Genomic DNA, 15,164 nt, shown 5'->3' on the forward strand with positions numbered 1-15,164 from the left:
ACCACCATGGGGTAAGATTCATTATTAGGCCCCATCAATCATATTTTGATTTATTACACTCCTAGTGGGCTGTAACTGGTTTGTTTTGGTTAATTTGTTCTGTTTAAAAAAAGAGGAAGACTTGGATTTTGGAAAGTCAAAGGGAGAAACTGATACTTGTGCTAAACTACAGATTTATAATTAAACTTTGTAAATCTCTTGAATCCTTTGCTGCCTAATTCAATACATTGGAATCACTTATTAAACAGTGATCTGATATTAATACTGGTACAAATCCTTTCAGCAAGATTTCTGTGCAGTCACTAGATGCTTTTTCCCTTCTGCCATTATCTCTCATAGACACTTAAATCAAACAACAAATTAAACCCACTCTGACTCACTGTACCGCAACCAAATGAGACCCCTAAACTCAATGCCCAATCATTCACTGTCTGGCAATGCCCACCCACAGACCAAGTATCCAGATTGCTTTGCCTCTCTAAGTATCTTGATGCTTGTCCTACACAACACTACTGTTTTCCCCACTTCTACTTTTTTAAAAGAATAAAGCACTGAACCGATAATCCCTGGAGCCCTTTAAACCAAGACTCGAAGAGCAGAATTAAAATGTATTAAACCAAAACTGACCTCCAGACGTCTCCTCAATAATCAACAAACACATTAAAATGAAACTAAATCATGTCTTCCCCTCTTGAACAAATTATGAAATCAACTTAAAGTCATACATTGCTTTTAGCAGAAGGAAAACAAGATTGCACAGTAAGTTCAACTAAAAAGGACATACACATAAAATCTTGAGTACATGACTAATGCACAATTAAAACAAATTTTAAAAATCCAACAGGTTTATTTGAAGGGACTAGCTTTCAAGCACTGCTTCTTCATCAGGTGATTATGTTGCAGGATCATAAGACTATATGCTCCTGCTCCACAACCAACTGAAGAAGCAGCAGCACTTCGAAAGCTAATGCCTCCAAATAAACCTGTGGGGGCTATAATCAAATGTTGTGCGATTTCTAACTTTGCCTACCTCAGTGCAACACTGGCTCCTCCAAGTCATAACTAAAACAACTAAACTTAGTCTAAAAGACATGATTTGGAGATGCCGGTGTTGGACTGGGGTGTACAAAATTAAAAATCACACAACACCAGGTTATAGTCCAACAGGTTTAGTTGGAAGTACACTAGCTTTCAGAGCGACACTCCTTCATCAGGTGATAGTGGAGGGCTCAATCCTAACGCAGAATTTATAGCAAAAATTTACAGTGTGATGTAACTGAAATTATACATTGAAAAATCGATTGTCTGTTAAGCCTTTCATCTGTTAGAATACAGTGATAGTTTCACTTCTTTCTTAAATCACAAAACCATTTTTTATTAAAAAAGTTGCATTCTCGGGTTAGCTGTTAACAGTGGTGATAGCTAGACAATATGCTGAAGGTGTTGGCCCCCTGTGTTCTCTGTCTGTGCCATGATGTTTAGATAGATTCAAATCTAAAAAGTGAGATAATGGAGTTTTACATAAATTCATGCAGTTTTTGAGTTCAGAGTGCTATATGAATGCATGCAGTTTTTGAGCAAAGTACAATATAACGCTGCAAGTACAAATTCACCCCACAAAATATATGTGTGCATGACAGACAAAGACCCACATGCACACAAATATTTTGTGGGGTGAATTTGTACTTTCAGGATTACATTGTACTTTCCTCAAAAACTGCATGCATTCATATAAGACTCTGAGCTCAAAAACTGCATGAATTTATGTAAAACTCCGTTATCTCACTTTTTAGATTCAAATCAATCTAAACATAATGGCATAGACAGAGAACACAGGGGAAAGTGAGGACTACAGATGCTGGAGATCAGCACTGAAAATGTGTTGCTGGAAAAGCACAGGTTAGGCAGCATCCAAGAAGCAGGAGAATCGATGCTTCGGGCATGAGCCCTTCTTCAGGAATGAGGAGAGTGTGCTAAGCAGGCTAAGATAAAAGGTAGGGAGGAGGGACGTGGGGGAGGGGCGTTGGAAATGCGATAGGTGGAAGGAGGTTAAGGTGAGGGTGATAGGCCAGAGTGGGGGTGGAGGCAGAGAGATCAGGAAGAAGATTGCAGGTTAGGAAGGTGGTACTGAGTTCGAGGGTTGGGACTGAGACAAGGTGGGGGGAGGCGAAATGAGGAAACTGGAGAAATCAGAGTTCATCCCTTGTGGTTGTCGGGTTCCTCGGCGGAAGATGAGGCGCTCTTCCTCCAGCTGTCGTGTTGCTATGGTCTGACGATGGAGGAGTCCAAGGATGGAGGAGTGCATGTCCTTGGTGGAGTGGGAGGGGGAGTTGAAGTGTCGAGCCACGGGGTGGTTGGGTTGGTTGGTCTGGGTGTCCCAGAGGTGTTCTCTGAAATGTTCTGCAAGTAGGGGCCTGTCTCCCCAATATAGAGGAGGCCACATTGGGTGCAGCAGATGCAGTAAATGATGTGTGTGGAGGTGAATTTGTGGTGGATATGGAAGGATCACTTGGGGCCTTGGAAGGAAGTAAGGGGGGAGGTGTGGGCGCAAATTTTGCATTTCTTGCGGTTGCAGGGGAAGGTGCCGGGAGTGGAGGTTGGGTTGGTGGGGATTGTGGACCTGACAAGGGAGTCATGGAGGGAGTGGTCTTTTTGGAACGCTGATAGGGGAGAGGAGGGAAATATATCCCTGGTGGTGGGGTCAGTTTGGAGGTGGCGGAAATGACGACGGATGTATGGAGGTTGGTAGGGTAGTAGGTGAGGACCAGTGGGGTTCTGTCCTGGTGGCGATTGGAGAGGCGGGGCTCAAGGACGGAGGAGCGGGAAGTGGAGGAGATGAGGTGGAGAGCATCGTCGATCACGTCTGGGGGGATATTGCGATCTTTGAAGAAGGAGGCCATCTGGGTTGTTCGGTATTGGAACTGGTCCTCCTGGGAGCAGATGCGGCGGAGACAAAGGAATTGTGAATATGGGATGGCATTTTTACAGGGGCAGGGTGGGAGGTGGAGTAGTCTAGGTAGCTGTGGGAGTCGGTCGGTTTATAGTAAATGTCCGTGTTGATTCGGTCGCCCGAGATAGAAATGGAGAGGTTTAGAAAGGGGAGGGAGGAGTCTAAGACGGTCCAGGTAAATTTGAGGTCGGGGTGGAAGGTGTTGGTAAAGTGGATGAACTGTTCAACCTCCTCGTGGGAGCATGAGGCAGCACCGATACAGTCATCGATGTAGCGGAGAAAAAGGTGGGGGGTGGTGCCAGTGTAGTTGCGGAAGATGGACTGTTCCGTATATTCGACGAAGAGGCAGGCATAGCTGGGGCCCATGCGGGTGCCCAAGGCTACTCCTTTGGTTTGGAAGAAGTGGGAGGATTGGAAAGAGAAGTTGTTCAGTGAGGACCGGTTCAGTCAGTCGAAGGAGGGTGTTAGTGGAAGGGTACTGGTTGGTACAGCGGTAAAGGAAGAAGCGGAGGGCTTTAAGTCCTTCGTGATGGGGGATGGAGGTGTACAGGGACTGGATGTCCATGGTGAAGATAAGGCATTGGGGACCAGGGAAGCGAAAATCATGGAGGAGGTGGAGGGCGTGGGTGGTGTCCCGAACGTAGGTGGGGAGTTCTTGGACTAAGGGGGACAGGACCGTGTCGAGGTATGCAGAGATGAGTTCGGTGGGGCAGGAGCAGGCTGAGACAATGAGAGAACACAGGGGGCCAACACTTTCAACATATTGTCTAGCTATCACCATTGTTAACAGCTAACCCGAGAATGCAACTTTTTAAAAAAAGGTTTCGTGATTTACACATGAAAGAAGTGAAACTATCACTATATTCTAACAGGATGAAAGGCTTAACAGACAATCGATTTTTCAATGTATAATTTCAGTTACATCACACTGTAAATTTTTGCTATAAATTCTGCATTAGGATTGAGCCCTCCACTATCACCTGATGAAGGAGCGTCGCTCCGAAAGCTAGTGTGCTTCCAATTAAACTGTTGGACTATAACCTGGTGTTGTGATTTTTAACTTAGTCTAAAAGAAGCCATCTTTTACATGGGTTGGGACTGACTGCTGGAATGGGGGGATGGCAGGAGTGAACCAAAGAGTCAGGCTTAGTCAGTTAGTGAGGTGCAGTGTGAATCTGGAGCAATAAAGGTAGAGGAAGCTGATCAGTATGAAGTTATAGTAACTGCTACTCAACTCGCTCAGAAGAATGTGTCAAAATCTGCAAAGTAAAGGCTTTGAATGCAATGCCTGTTGTGAAACACCATGGATGTTTTACCATATCAAAAAGTTCCAAACAATTGCAAGTTGGTGGTGTTGATTATATACAAGACTCAATTACAAACTAGTTGCAATTTTCAGTATTGCTGAAATCCACTTTTAGGTTTGTTTCCTATGGGCAAGAATGTTTATCGTCCATAACCCACAACATACTGTTTTAAAATTAGAAATATGTTCCTTTAAGGCCTTAAAGTCTCAGGTGTAAATACAGCATTATTCAGTTTAGTTGTATTTTATTCAGAAAAATAATGATTTGGTCAACTGCACGTTAAATACCACAAGAGCAGTTCAGGAGCAGCCAAAGCTTAAATTATCCAACACCATGAGTGTCATATGTGTAATATAGTCATTCTCTGAACTATCTTCAAAATACTCACCCTCACAATCCTGTTACTGTGCCTTCATTAAATTACATTTGCTTCAATTCATTTTCAAAATAACAAAATTAAAAGAACAATCTCATATTCCCATACTTCTTTAACATCTACGATGCCTAATTGAAATGAATGTGCACCTATAAAAAGGATACCACATGCTCATCCATCTCAATCATTCCTATTTTGGAAGTACAGGGGGTTAACTCCTGACACAAAGGTATCAAGTAGCCTAAACATTGCAAGACTTGAACTAAAGATCTAATAGTGGTTATAAGTTAACAGAAAAGGAGATGGTCCAACATTACATTCCATAGCTCAGTTTTTTTCTGCATTATTAAATGTTGTTAATAGAAAACTGCCCTAAATGAGAATTTTGATGTTGAATTGATTTTACTGACAATAGTCTGAATATAGTTTTCACCAAATCATTACTTCAGCGTACATAATGGATATTATAATACATATAAATATTATAAAGTCAGAAGGTTACAGCCCAACAGGTTTATCTGAAATCACAAGCTTTTAGAGTGCTGCTCCTTAGTCAGGTGAAGCTTGGTCAAAGAGGTAGGTTTGAAGAAAAGACTTACAACAAGATAGAGGGGTTGAGAGGAGTGTGGAGGGTATTCCAGAGCTTGAGACTCAAGCCATTAACGATCCAGCCACCAATGCCAGAATAATTAAAATCAGGGATGCTCAAGAGGCCAGAATTAGAGAAGCACAGACTCCAGAGGATTGTGGGGTTGGAGGAGATTTACAGAATTGCAAGAGGTGGTGACATGGATGGATTTAAAACCAAGAATGAGAACTTTGAAAATCAAGATTTGCTCAACTAGGAGAAATGCAAATAAGTTAACAGAGGAGATAGATGAACAGGTCATAGCATAAGTAGGTACAAAAGCAGGAGAGGCTTCGATCATCTTAGAGTTAGAGGGTAGAATGTGGGATACTAACCAGGAGACCATTGGAATTGTTAAATCTAGAGGTAACCAACATATGAGTGAAGTAAACCACCATGGAAGTCGCAAGCAAGTATAGGAGAGATCATCTCCTGTGGCACAATGATGACAGCAGATAGCTTGCATACAAAGATCACAGGTAGACAATCTCTTTGGTAGGTGGTACGATCATTGGTAACTGGGGAGGCCAATTCTTGATATGCAGGCTCTTGAGCTATTTTGGAATGGGAAAACGATAGCTTGAAGGGACTCTAGTAAATGCAGGCTTCTTCCACTGTCCAGTGATGTTAATAAAGATCAATGTAATTGGACTCAATGCATAAGTGGACAGGGAAATCAGCCTAGCTTCCTGCTTCTCATCCTTTGTCAGTGACCACCTTGGCAAAAGGCACTAATATTGACAGCCAAGAGGAACAAGCTCAATAGTGATGCCCAACTCCCTTATATCACTGTCAAATGAGATTCACCACTGGGCTGTGGCAAAAAAAAATGCTCATTTGGGCAACGCATTATAGAACAGTTGCAACTTGTAGAACTGGAGACATTTTCTTTCAAATAAAATGGCTTACCTCTCCTCAATCCTATTCTTGTCCATCAGTGGTTGTTTGATCCACTGATTGACGAGACGCTGTCCCTGAGGGGTCTTACATTTGTTCAGTAAACCAGCCAATGACTGTGTATTACTGGGATCTTCTGATGCACCCTAAAACAAAGAGTATTTTAAGTCATATCCATCATACTCATTTTATTTTGTAGCACTTACTCACCATGATATTACATTTATAACAACTAAAGAATATTCTTTTAATGGAGATCTATTGAATGTCTTGGGTTAGTCGATATAATAAACAATTGCCATAAAATTCTTTACGAATTATGAGAAGTCAGAAATGAATGAAATACATAACAATCACCAAACTATTTGGTTCTGGTGTCACTGATTGCTTCTCACTGATCTTGCACTTGGGCCATTTACCTAGACTCGTTAACAAAAGTGAGGAATCTTTTAAGGTCCAACATTTCACAAATCAGCTCTATGAATTAATCAGGAAAATATGCCCAAAGAGGTAGGTTAAATTTTATGGATATCAATGACAACAAAATAACCATCTTGTTATGGATAACTCCAAACTGTTGATAAATAGTTCCGGAATTTAAGGGTTGTGAACATCCTGAGTGTCACTGACAGTATGACTCATTTCTTAAAATTAATATTGACAAATAAATTGTATTCAAATTTCAGTTGTGTCAATATTAACCTAAGTCTCTTTGCTTCTCACTGATCTTGCACTCGGGCCATTTATCTAAACTCATTAACAAAAGTGAGGAATCTTTTAAGGCCCAACATTTCATAAATTAGCTCTATAAATTAATCAGCTACAGGAAAATATGCCCAAAGGGATAGGCTATATTTTATGACAACAAAATAACTATTCATTTTAAACCGTTTTAGTGTCACAGTAAAAAAATTTTCAGTATTGACTTATGACTCAAGATACAGCATAAAGCTAAAGCGAAAATGAGAAAGTTTAAACCGTGGACAGCACGGTGGCACAGTGGTTAGCACTGCTGCCTCACAGCGCCAGAGACCCGGGTTCAATTCCCGCCTCAGGCGACTGACTGTGTGGAGTTTGCACGTTCTCCCCGTGTCTGCGTGGGTTTCCTCCGGGTGCTCCGGTTTTCTCCCACAGTCCAAAGATGTGCAGGTCAGGTGAATTGGCCATGCTAAATTGTCCCTAGTGTTAGGTAAGGGGTAAATGTAGGGGTATGGGTGGGTTGCACTTCGGCGGGGCGGTGTGGACTTGTTGGGCCGAAGGGCCTGTTTCCGCACTGTAATGTAATCTAATCTAATCAATTTGAAGTCCAATATTGGCTGCACTGTATCACAGCCAAGCCAGAAGATGGAGAACCTACCAGTGGTAGGATATTCTAGCTACATGACTGGAATAAATAAATATAATAGCCGTAACAAAATCCGTTCAGGATAGAGTTGAGAGTGCTTTTCCCTTCTTTTTTGTTCCACTTTTAAAGAGGGGCTGGAAAAACTCAAGGATAAGGAGAAAAAAAGAAGTGGAGAAAATCATTTGACTATGATGTATGGCAAATGTAGTGCGCTTGGGTGGAACAAGTGACCTTGGGTTTATGTTTTTCGCTAAGGATTTACTTCACGAGAGTCTGGGAGTGTGTTGCTGGAAAAGCACAGCAGGTCAGGCAACATCCAAGGAACAGGAAAATTGACGTTTCAGGCCAAAGCCCTTCATCAGGAAACTCCACAGAATCCTTACTGTGTGGAAGCAGGCCATTTGGCTCAACGAACCCACTCTAGTCCTCCAAAGAGCATCCCATCAAGAACTACCACCACCCTATCCCTTCAAACCTGCATTTCCCATATTTAACCCACATTTCTCTAGACATTATGGGGCAATTTAGCATGGCCAATAGACTTAATCTGCACATATTCAGAATGTGGGAGGAAACCGGAGCACGTGCAAACTCCACACAGGCAGTTGCCCAAGGATGGATTAAATCTGGGTCCCTGGCACTGTGAGACAGCAGTGCTAACCACTGAGCCACCATGCTGCCTCTACCCATCCACTGGAAGTACATTGAGGAAGACACAAGAAAGAAGACAAGCATATATCTTGGGGAATGAACAGGGTCTGTTTAACTCTCCCTTACAACAATGTATACCAACTTTGCTTCAGTCTGTTGCAATATGTAGGAGCATTTTAATTTAATATTCAATTTTGGTGTACATATTAACCTTGTTATGAACCATGTGCCAATAACAGTCCTTCTTGCCTAATTAATGGTTAGCTCAAATGAATTTACAAAGCTCTACAAAGAACCTAAAGTACATGATCTAGGGCATACACTGATGATTATTTCGGTAATATTTATTATCTGGCTACACAAACCTGACATTATCTAGCCCGAATAACTTCTAATACATTATTGTATGTTAATTCATCACAATTTGCACACTTAGCCCATTACAAAAGCTCCTTTTTAACTACTATAACACAACATGGTCTGAAATACTGAGCACTTCTAACTATGTGACATACTTCACAGCACTTATGGGTTAATGTGCTAGAATGTCCTCTCTTCCTGCTACGTAAAAACATCTGTCTTCAAACTGACAGGTACAGAGTCAAACCCAACCTACTCACCTGAAAAAGATTAAGTGCACTGACTGCAGCATTATCCAGCCTCATATACTGGCTCAGGTCAAATGTAATCAACTCATATTGGCCAAAGTTAGTTTTATCAGACAAAAGCTCCAAATATTTGATCACAGCAGAAACAGAAGACATGGCGACCTTTTGGAATTGAAAAAAAATCTACATTAGCCATATCAACTATAGACAACATATATTCTCGGCGTTGTTAGCACCTCAAATGCAACCAATGCATCCTCTAATTTTTGTATGAACAATCTGAGTGCATGATTATGCAGCTTAGATGGAAGATCAAAAGCAGCCTATTTCACCACTTTGCTACAAATTGCATGCAGAAAATAGGACTAAGTCAATGCTAATCAATTGCTTTTCCTTTTTTAGGAGATCTGAAGAAGTGAAATGACAGAAGATAATCTCCAAGCTCACGAAAAACCTACACAGTTCAAACTTCTGTTTACTTGAAACAGAGTTCTCTCGCTATTCTGAGGCGCACTATCAGTAAAACTTGTCAGAACCCAGGTTCAAGAGTCCTAAATACAGTTTTTTCTGGTATAACATGTGTTTCATCATCACGAATTGGCTGTAACGTAATTGACGAATTATGGACAAAGTGTGGATAAATTAACTTTCTATTGAATGAGTATAGTGATTTTCTACAGCAACCTTCTGTCGCATGCTTCCATAGTCCGGTTTTCCATACCACGAGGTTGCAAAGGAACGCAACTGTCGCACTATAGCAGAACTACCTGCAATCCATTTCATCAGCTAGTACACCTCTTCATTTAACATCCCCAAAACTGGTGAACTTGCTGTCACATATTCAGCCTCAGCTCTAAGATTACTTTGCAGTAGATTTTTTGAATAAGGCGTGAAGAATCCCAAGCTCAAGTGGCAGGTTCGAGCTGCTCCACAATCTATCAATCCCCAAGATTGATACATTTTAGATGTGTTAGATGTTGAATTACCGAAATGTTCCCCAGATGATAAATTTGGTTCCACATAATTCACACAGGATTTAGAATTTGAAATTTAAACTGATCCATTGAGGATATTTGACCAGTGACCCAACAAGCCATCTCAACTTTGCATTAAACTTTTAAAAGGAAAGAGGCCAAATTGCAGGATGACACTTCAGACCATGTACCATTTCCAGTTCTTAAAGAAGCAGGAAACTGAATTACAGAAAACAAAATTCTAAACATTTCTAAGTTTACAAAATCAAATAAATACTTCATAGGCATCACACCTTCTCAATGCATAAACTGTCAGGGAAAGATGGATTTTAGCACGGATGTATTACAAGCAAGTAGTACAAGATGGTGGGAAGTGGATTCACGTGCATGACCTACAAGGAGCTGCTCTTATTCAAATTACTACAGGAAGACTTATGAATTGAATTCCCCTCCAAAGGGGCTGGAAAAAGTTAACATTTCACTTGACACACTTCATTGTGTCCTTTTTAGGACAGCAACTGCAGCAGCTTGGAATCAAATAGCTACAGATGTTGCAAAAATGATCAAAGGTGGTAATGGTAAGAGTTTTATTTATTTGCTATGTGAAAATTATTTATTTTCCAATGCTAACTTATTATGATTAGCATCAAAATTAAATCAATATTTTTTAAAAGCAGAACACTGCAGATGTTGGAAATTAAATAAAAACAAAAAAATGCTGAACATGGTCAGCAAGCTATGGCAGCACCTAAGTCAGAAACAGTTAACAGCTCTTGCCATCAATAGTTCCATGACAGCATCCTTGAAGTATGAAAATTTTACATGAGTACAAAAAAAAATGCTCTGTTTAAATTGAAGGCAAAGGTTGCAGTACACAGAGCATAACAAATAAAGCAGAAAATGCTAGGAATACTCACATCTGGAATATTGGAATATAACATTTAAGTTTTGTTTTTATTTCAGATTTTTAGCATCCTCAATATTTTACTTTCAAAATAACATTAGTGCACTCCACGAAAGCTGCTTCACTCACTTGTTTTTCCATCTCTGGCAAAGCAGCACTTGACACTTGTTCTCCTTTCTTCCCTTTCAGCAGGCGGTTTAGATCTTGTACAATATCCTTATTTGTAAACTCACTTTTCTTTCTATCCGTTATCAAGACGCCTCCTCGTTGTACAATCTGTGTTATACATCAATAAAAACACAACTGCAGTCTAGCTGGACTTGTTAAAGCTAACAGAATGTTTATCAAGTGCATTGTATGGTTAATGGAGAAGGTTTTCATCACACTATCATGCATAGCTATTTATATGCAATAAGTAACTCAAACAAGTCTTGGTAACATTCTCTTTTCTTGAATTGGAAGGCTTTGGGCTCAAATCTTACTTCAGGACTTGAGCACAATGAAAAAGGCTGACAATCAAATGTATTACTGAGGGAATGCTGCACTATTACAGCATTGTTGCTCAGAGGTGATGTTAAGACAAGATTCTGAGACTACTGCCAAGTCCATCTGCAAACTCTGCCTTATATAGGGCAGGTGGTGTTTGACAAATTTGATAGAGTAATTATTTGGTTGTGTGTTCACTGCTATCAATGCCTCAACGTTCCATAGCTTCCCAAATTATTCTTTTCCGTTTTCAACCAAAGGTCCGGATCTCCCAAGAGTATACAGGAATGTTTAATCTCATGAACACTTTCAAAACACTATAAAACCGATTAGCTATTAGCCCAATAGCTTCTTAATACAACAGAGGAAAGCAGCTGTTTTGTGTCTCAGGGATAAGTACAACCATATCCTGCCCTGCAGAATTGGTTTGATGGGGTCATTGCTGTTTGACTACCTTCCTTGCCACCAGATGGAACTGCTGTGGCATTTCTCTGCTGCTTTCACATACCTGTAGAAGGCTGATGACATCTCCAACACGTTTATGGCCATGGGGACCACTGCTACCTGGTAAACCATGACTTTAGGTTTGAGAACCTGGTTCTCTTTTCCTCCGTCAGCCAAAGGCTAAGTTGGCACATTAGAGTTAAAGAATTTTGTTGATTGTGTCTGTCTTTGTTAGGAATTATCTCCAAAGGCATAGACTTCAGTCTCCTGTTTGCCATCTACAAGTTGCTGGCAAATTCAGCCCAAGATATTCCTACCAAGTGTGAAAAGTGCAGTTTCTTTAGGATTAGGAACAGAAATTAGTATCATAAAACCTGCTTTATGTGACTGAAATGATGCAAGAGCTAAAGGAGAAAGGCTGCTGCATAAATCTTTAAAAAAGGATTCTAAAGGAGAGAATCAAAGGATAGTATTATTACTAGACTATTAATCCAGAAAATCTGAGTGTTCTAGGGTCCAAAACCTGCCAGAGCAGATGGTAGAATTTGAATTCAATTAAATAAAAAAGCAAATCTAGAATTAAGAATTTTCTGATGACCATGAAACTATTGCCGATTGTCAGAAAAACCCATCTGGCTCACTAATGCCTTCAGGAAGGAAATATTCCAACCTCATCTCTCTCTGGCCTACATGTGACTCCAGAACCACAGCAATGTGGTTGACTCTCAGCTCTCGCTCTGAAATGGCTTAGTAAGCCACTCAGTTCAAGGGCAGCTAGGGATGGCCAATAAATGCTGGCCAGCCAGAGACACCCATGTCCCACAAGTGAATAAGAAATAAAAAGAGCTCAGCCAGAAAGTTCATGAGGACTGGAAACACTCTTGCAGGTGTCAGAAGAACTGGACCATGACTTAATGCATACTCCAAGAATCAAGTGAAGCCTGAAAAGATGTTAAGGACAAGAGAACACAGTTGTTAATTCTTAACTTGCAGCATTCTACTCAAAGATACCTTGGTTAAAGGTAACAGCATGGAATCGGTATGAGAAAAAGAATTCTTGGGAAGAAATTTCAGACGCTTGTCTCACTAGTCAACTAATAACTCTTTAGAATGAAAACAGAGTTAAATACTTTTCAGGTAAAGGCCTCTTTGCTAGTCACTTTGCACTTTAATATCAATTGTCAAACAGTACAGATTACTGATTATAATGTAGGCCACTGCTTGTGCAAATTGTAACATCAGAAGTCTGCTGAAGCTCACATTAATATTGAAGAAAGATAACCCCTTCACAAAACACATTCGTCAACCAAAGATAGATAACAAACCTTGATATTTGCTCCAGTGCAAGACATATCTTGCAGGTTTAAACTTTCCAAATTCAGTGGGTAAGATGTGCAAATTGAACAAACGAAAGATATTTTCTTTTCAAATTACAGAGACTTTCTTTAAGGAAAATATATCCAGTTTCAGTTGTACTTGAATGTTTTAGAAATAGGCAATGAGGATGAACACCCAAGTTCAGCAGCAGAGTGTTGGGGCGCAATTTAGCTTGTCTGTTTTTATGTGCCTGACTCTGAAGTGTGGCAAGTTTGAAGATGTAATCTACAAAGGTAATGTTGATGGAGTGTAGGTTTGGAAAAGCCAAACATTTGCCAGTAGTCAGTTGACATCCACTGGAAAGTGTCTGCATGCTGGCATTCAGATTAGGACACTTTTATTGTTGGAAAATGCTCAGTCTACCTCAGATTACCCTGGAAGGTAATGTATCTCAAAGATTTGAGCAATAGTTGAAGCCTGTTGTTTCACTTTGTTGCTATGCAGCAACATGAGTGGCAATGCCCATTACCAGGAAGCTAAAATCAAGCCAAAATTATGTTGTCTTTCATATAAACCGGTAATATGGTGTATGAATTTCAGTGCCGGCGTGATGCAGAGTATATAGTTCCTGTGTCCCAGTGACTGGTGGATTCTATCAAACGTGTCCCTGCAGCTGTTCACAATGATTAAGGTATGATCATATCCAACTAGCTTATGTTTGCAAAAGCCAAACTGTTCCAACATTAGGAATCACAATTGGCCAACAATTGTTACATAATCCCAAGTGTATGAAGAATTTTGTTGAAAACCAATTTAAGATGGTCTGAACTAGACTATGGTGCACTTGCACATTGTGAAAGCTACATATCAGCACACAAGACCCTATTCTTTGCAGACAGAAAGGACATGAATAGACCATACTTGTTTCGACTCAACAAAATAGATGACTAAGGGCATAGTGAGGAGGAAAAAGGTTAGGTTGATTTTGCAACACCAGACCCCAACTAGCCTACAAGCAATCAATGTATTAAATTCACTTGAATAAATGAATAAAACCATAATGTTCCTAAAGCCATACACAACCATGAGACTTCAGAAAAAAGGGTTAATGGAAGAGCAAAAGAGACAAAGGGAGAGTAATATATCAGGTTAAACAATTATCAAGACCTTCAATGAGATTCCAGATGCTCTTAATACATTGAAGATTAAAACAAAAACTGGACATTCTGATCATTTTACAGCAAATTAAAAAAGGTCAGTCAACTTCTATTATATTAGCTAGCAATTTGGGCATTATCTGTATTCTACTAAAAGTTGTACACACGGCTAATTGATGATGACAGTTTACAACTGAATAATGTAAGCAGTTATTATGGGAATTTACAATGAAAACACCCATCACACTGCCAATACATGCCTCCCACCAGAGGTGGTGTAATAGCAGTTCTTTTCTGCCTCTTGGTTTCCTCTGCAACCAACACCCATCTCTGGCCCAATCTTATCCTAATCCAGATTTCCCATGCTCTGGGCCATCTCCTCTTGAGACTCTGTCCTGTTCAGGTCCACATAATTTCAGGTCATTTTTTTAAAAGCCCAATTCTAGAGATTGTCATCTTTCTCTTCCCAGTCAATTGCAACCTGCTGTTTGTGCACTGTAGTGAACATGCCAGAAACAACATTAAATGTGGAGTCCTTAATCCTTCATCAAATCTCCAGAAAATTCACAGGGAGCCTCAATCTCAACATAGCAATGCTGTAAATATCAGCTCTCTGTATCTGAAAATAAACTAAATTCACATGCCTTGTCACCAGCACTGAACATTGAATACAAAAGCAGAAGAAATGTACCTGTCGAAGTTTAGTGCCATCTCCTGCCGTCTCGCCACCTGATAAAACACATTCCTTTGGCCCAATCTGCACCAACAGAGCCTCCAGATTGGAAAACTGATCATTGTCTGGGAACTCACACACACCAAGCTTCCGCAGTGTGGAGTCAACGTAGCCAACACCAACTAACCTCTGCCCATCTGCCATGCCCAGTTTAACACCCACTACGGCAGCTGCAGCAGACATATCGCTGTTGCCAAAAAGTACCTCTTCAAACTGAGTGAGGTTACCAGGAGAAGCCTGTACAGAGGGAAAAATAAGAGGAACAATTAGTTTTTTTACTCGACAGTAATTCTAGAGATTTTTAAATTACTAACATATCTCAAGACCTTCCCCAAATGGTGATTCTGAGGCAACAGTAGATTCACAACCATTGGACATATCTGTGCA

At 40.4% G+C, this 15,164-nt stretch overlaps 1 protein-coding gene across 1 annotated transcript in view; it reads right to left on the reverse strand.

Annotated features, from left to right (window-relative positions):
• msh2 (mutS homolog 2 (E. coli)) overlaps positions 1-15,164 on the reverse strand; it is a 97,496-nt gene that overhangs the window by 75,302 nt on the left and 7,030 nt on the right. The window contains exons 3-6 of the mRNA XM_087991259.1: positions 14,736-15,014; positions 10,770-10,916; positions 8,775-8,924; positions 6,171-6,304 (exon numbers count right to left, since the gene is read on the reverse strand). Of these exons, the coding sequence (XP_087847385.1) occupies positions 6,171-6,304; positions 8,775-8,924; positions 10,770-10,916; positions 14,736-15,014 (710 nt within the window). The remainder of the gene's footprint in view (positions 1-6,170; positions 6,305-8,774; positions 8,925-10,769; positions 10,917-14,735; positions 15,015-15,164) is intronic.

Source organism: Chiloscyllium plagiosum, unplaced genomic scaffold (genome assembly GCF_037043375.1).
Source record: "Chiloscyllium plagiosum isolate Xiang-an unplaced genomic scaffold, Cpla_swu_hap1 HiC_scaffold_10, whole genome shotgun sequence".
NCBI classification, from domain to species: domain Eukaryota; kingdom Metazoa; phylum Chordata; class Chondrichthyes; order Orectolobiformes; family Hemiscylliidae; genus Chiloscyllium; species Chiloscyllium plagiosum.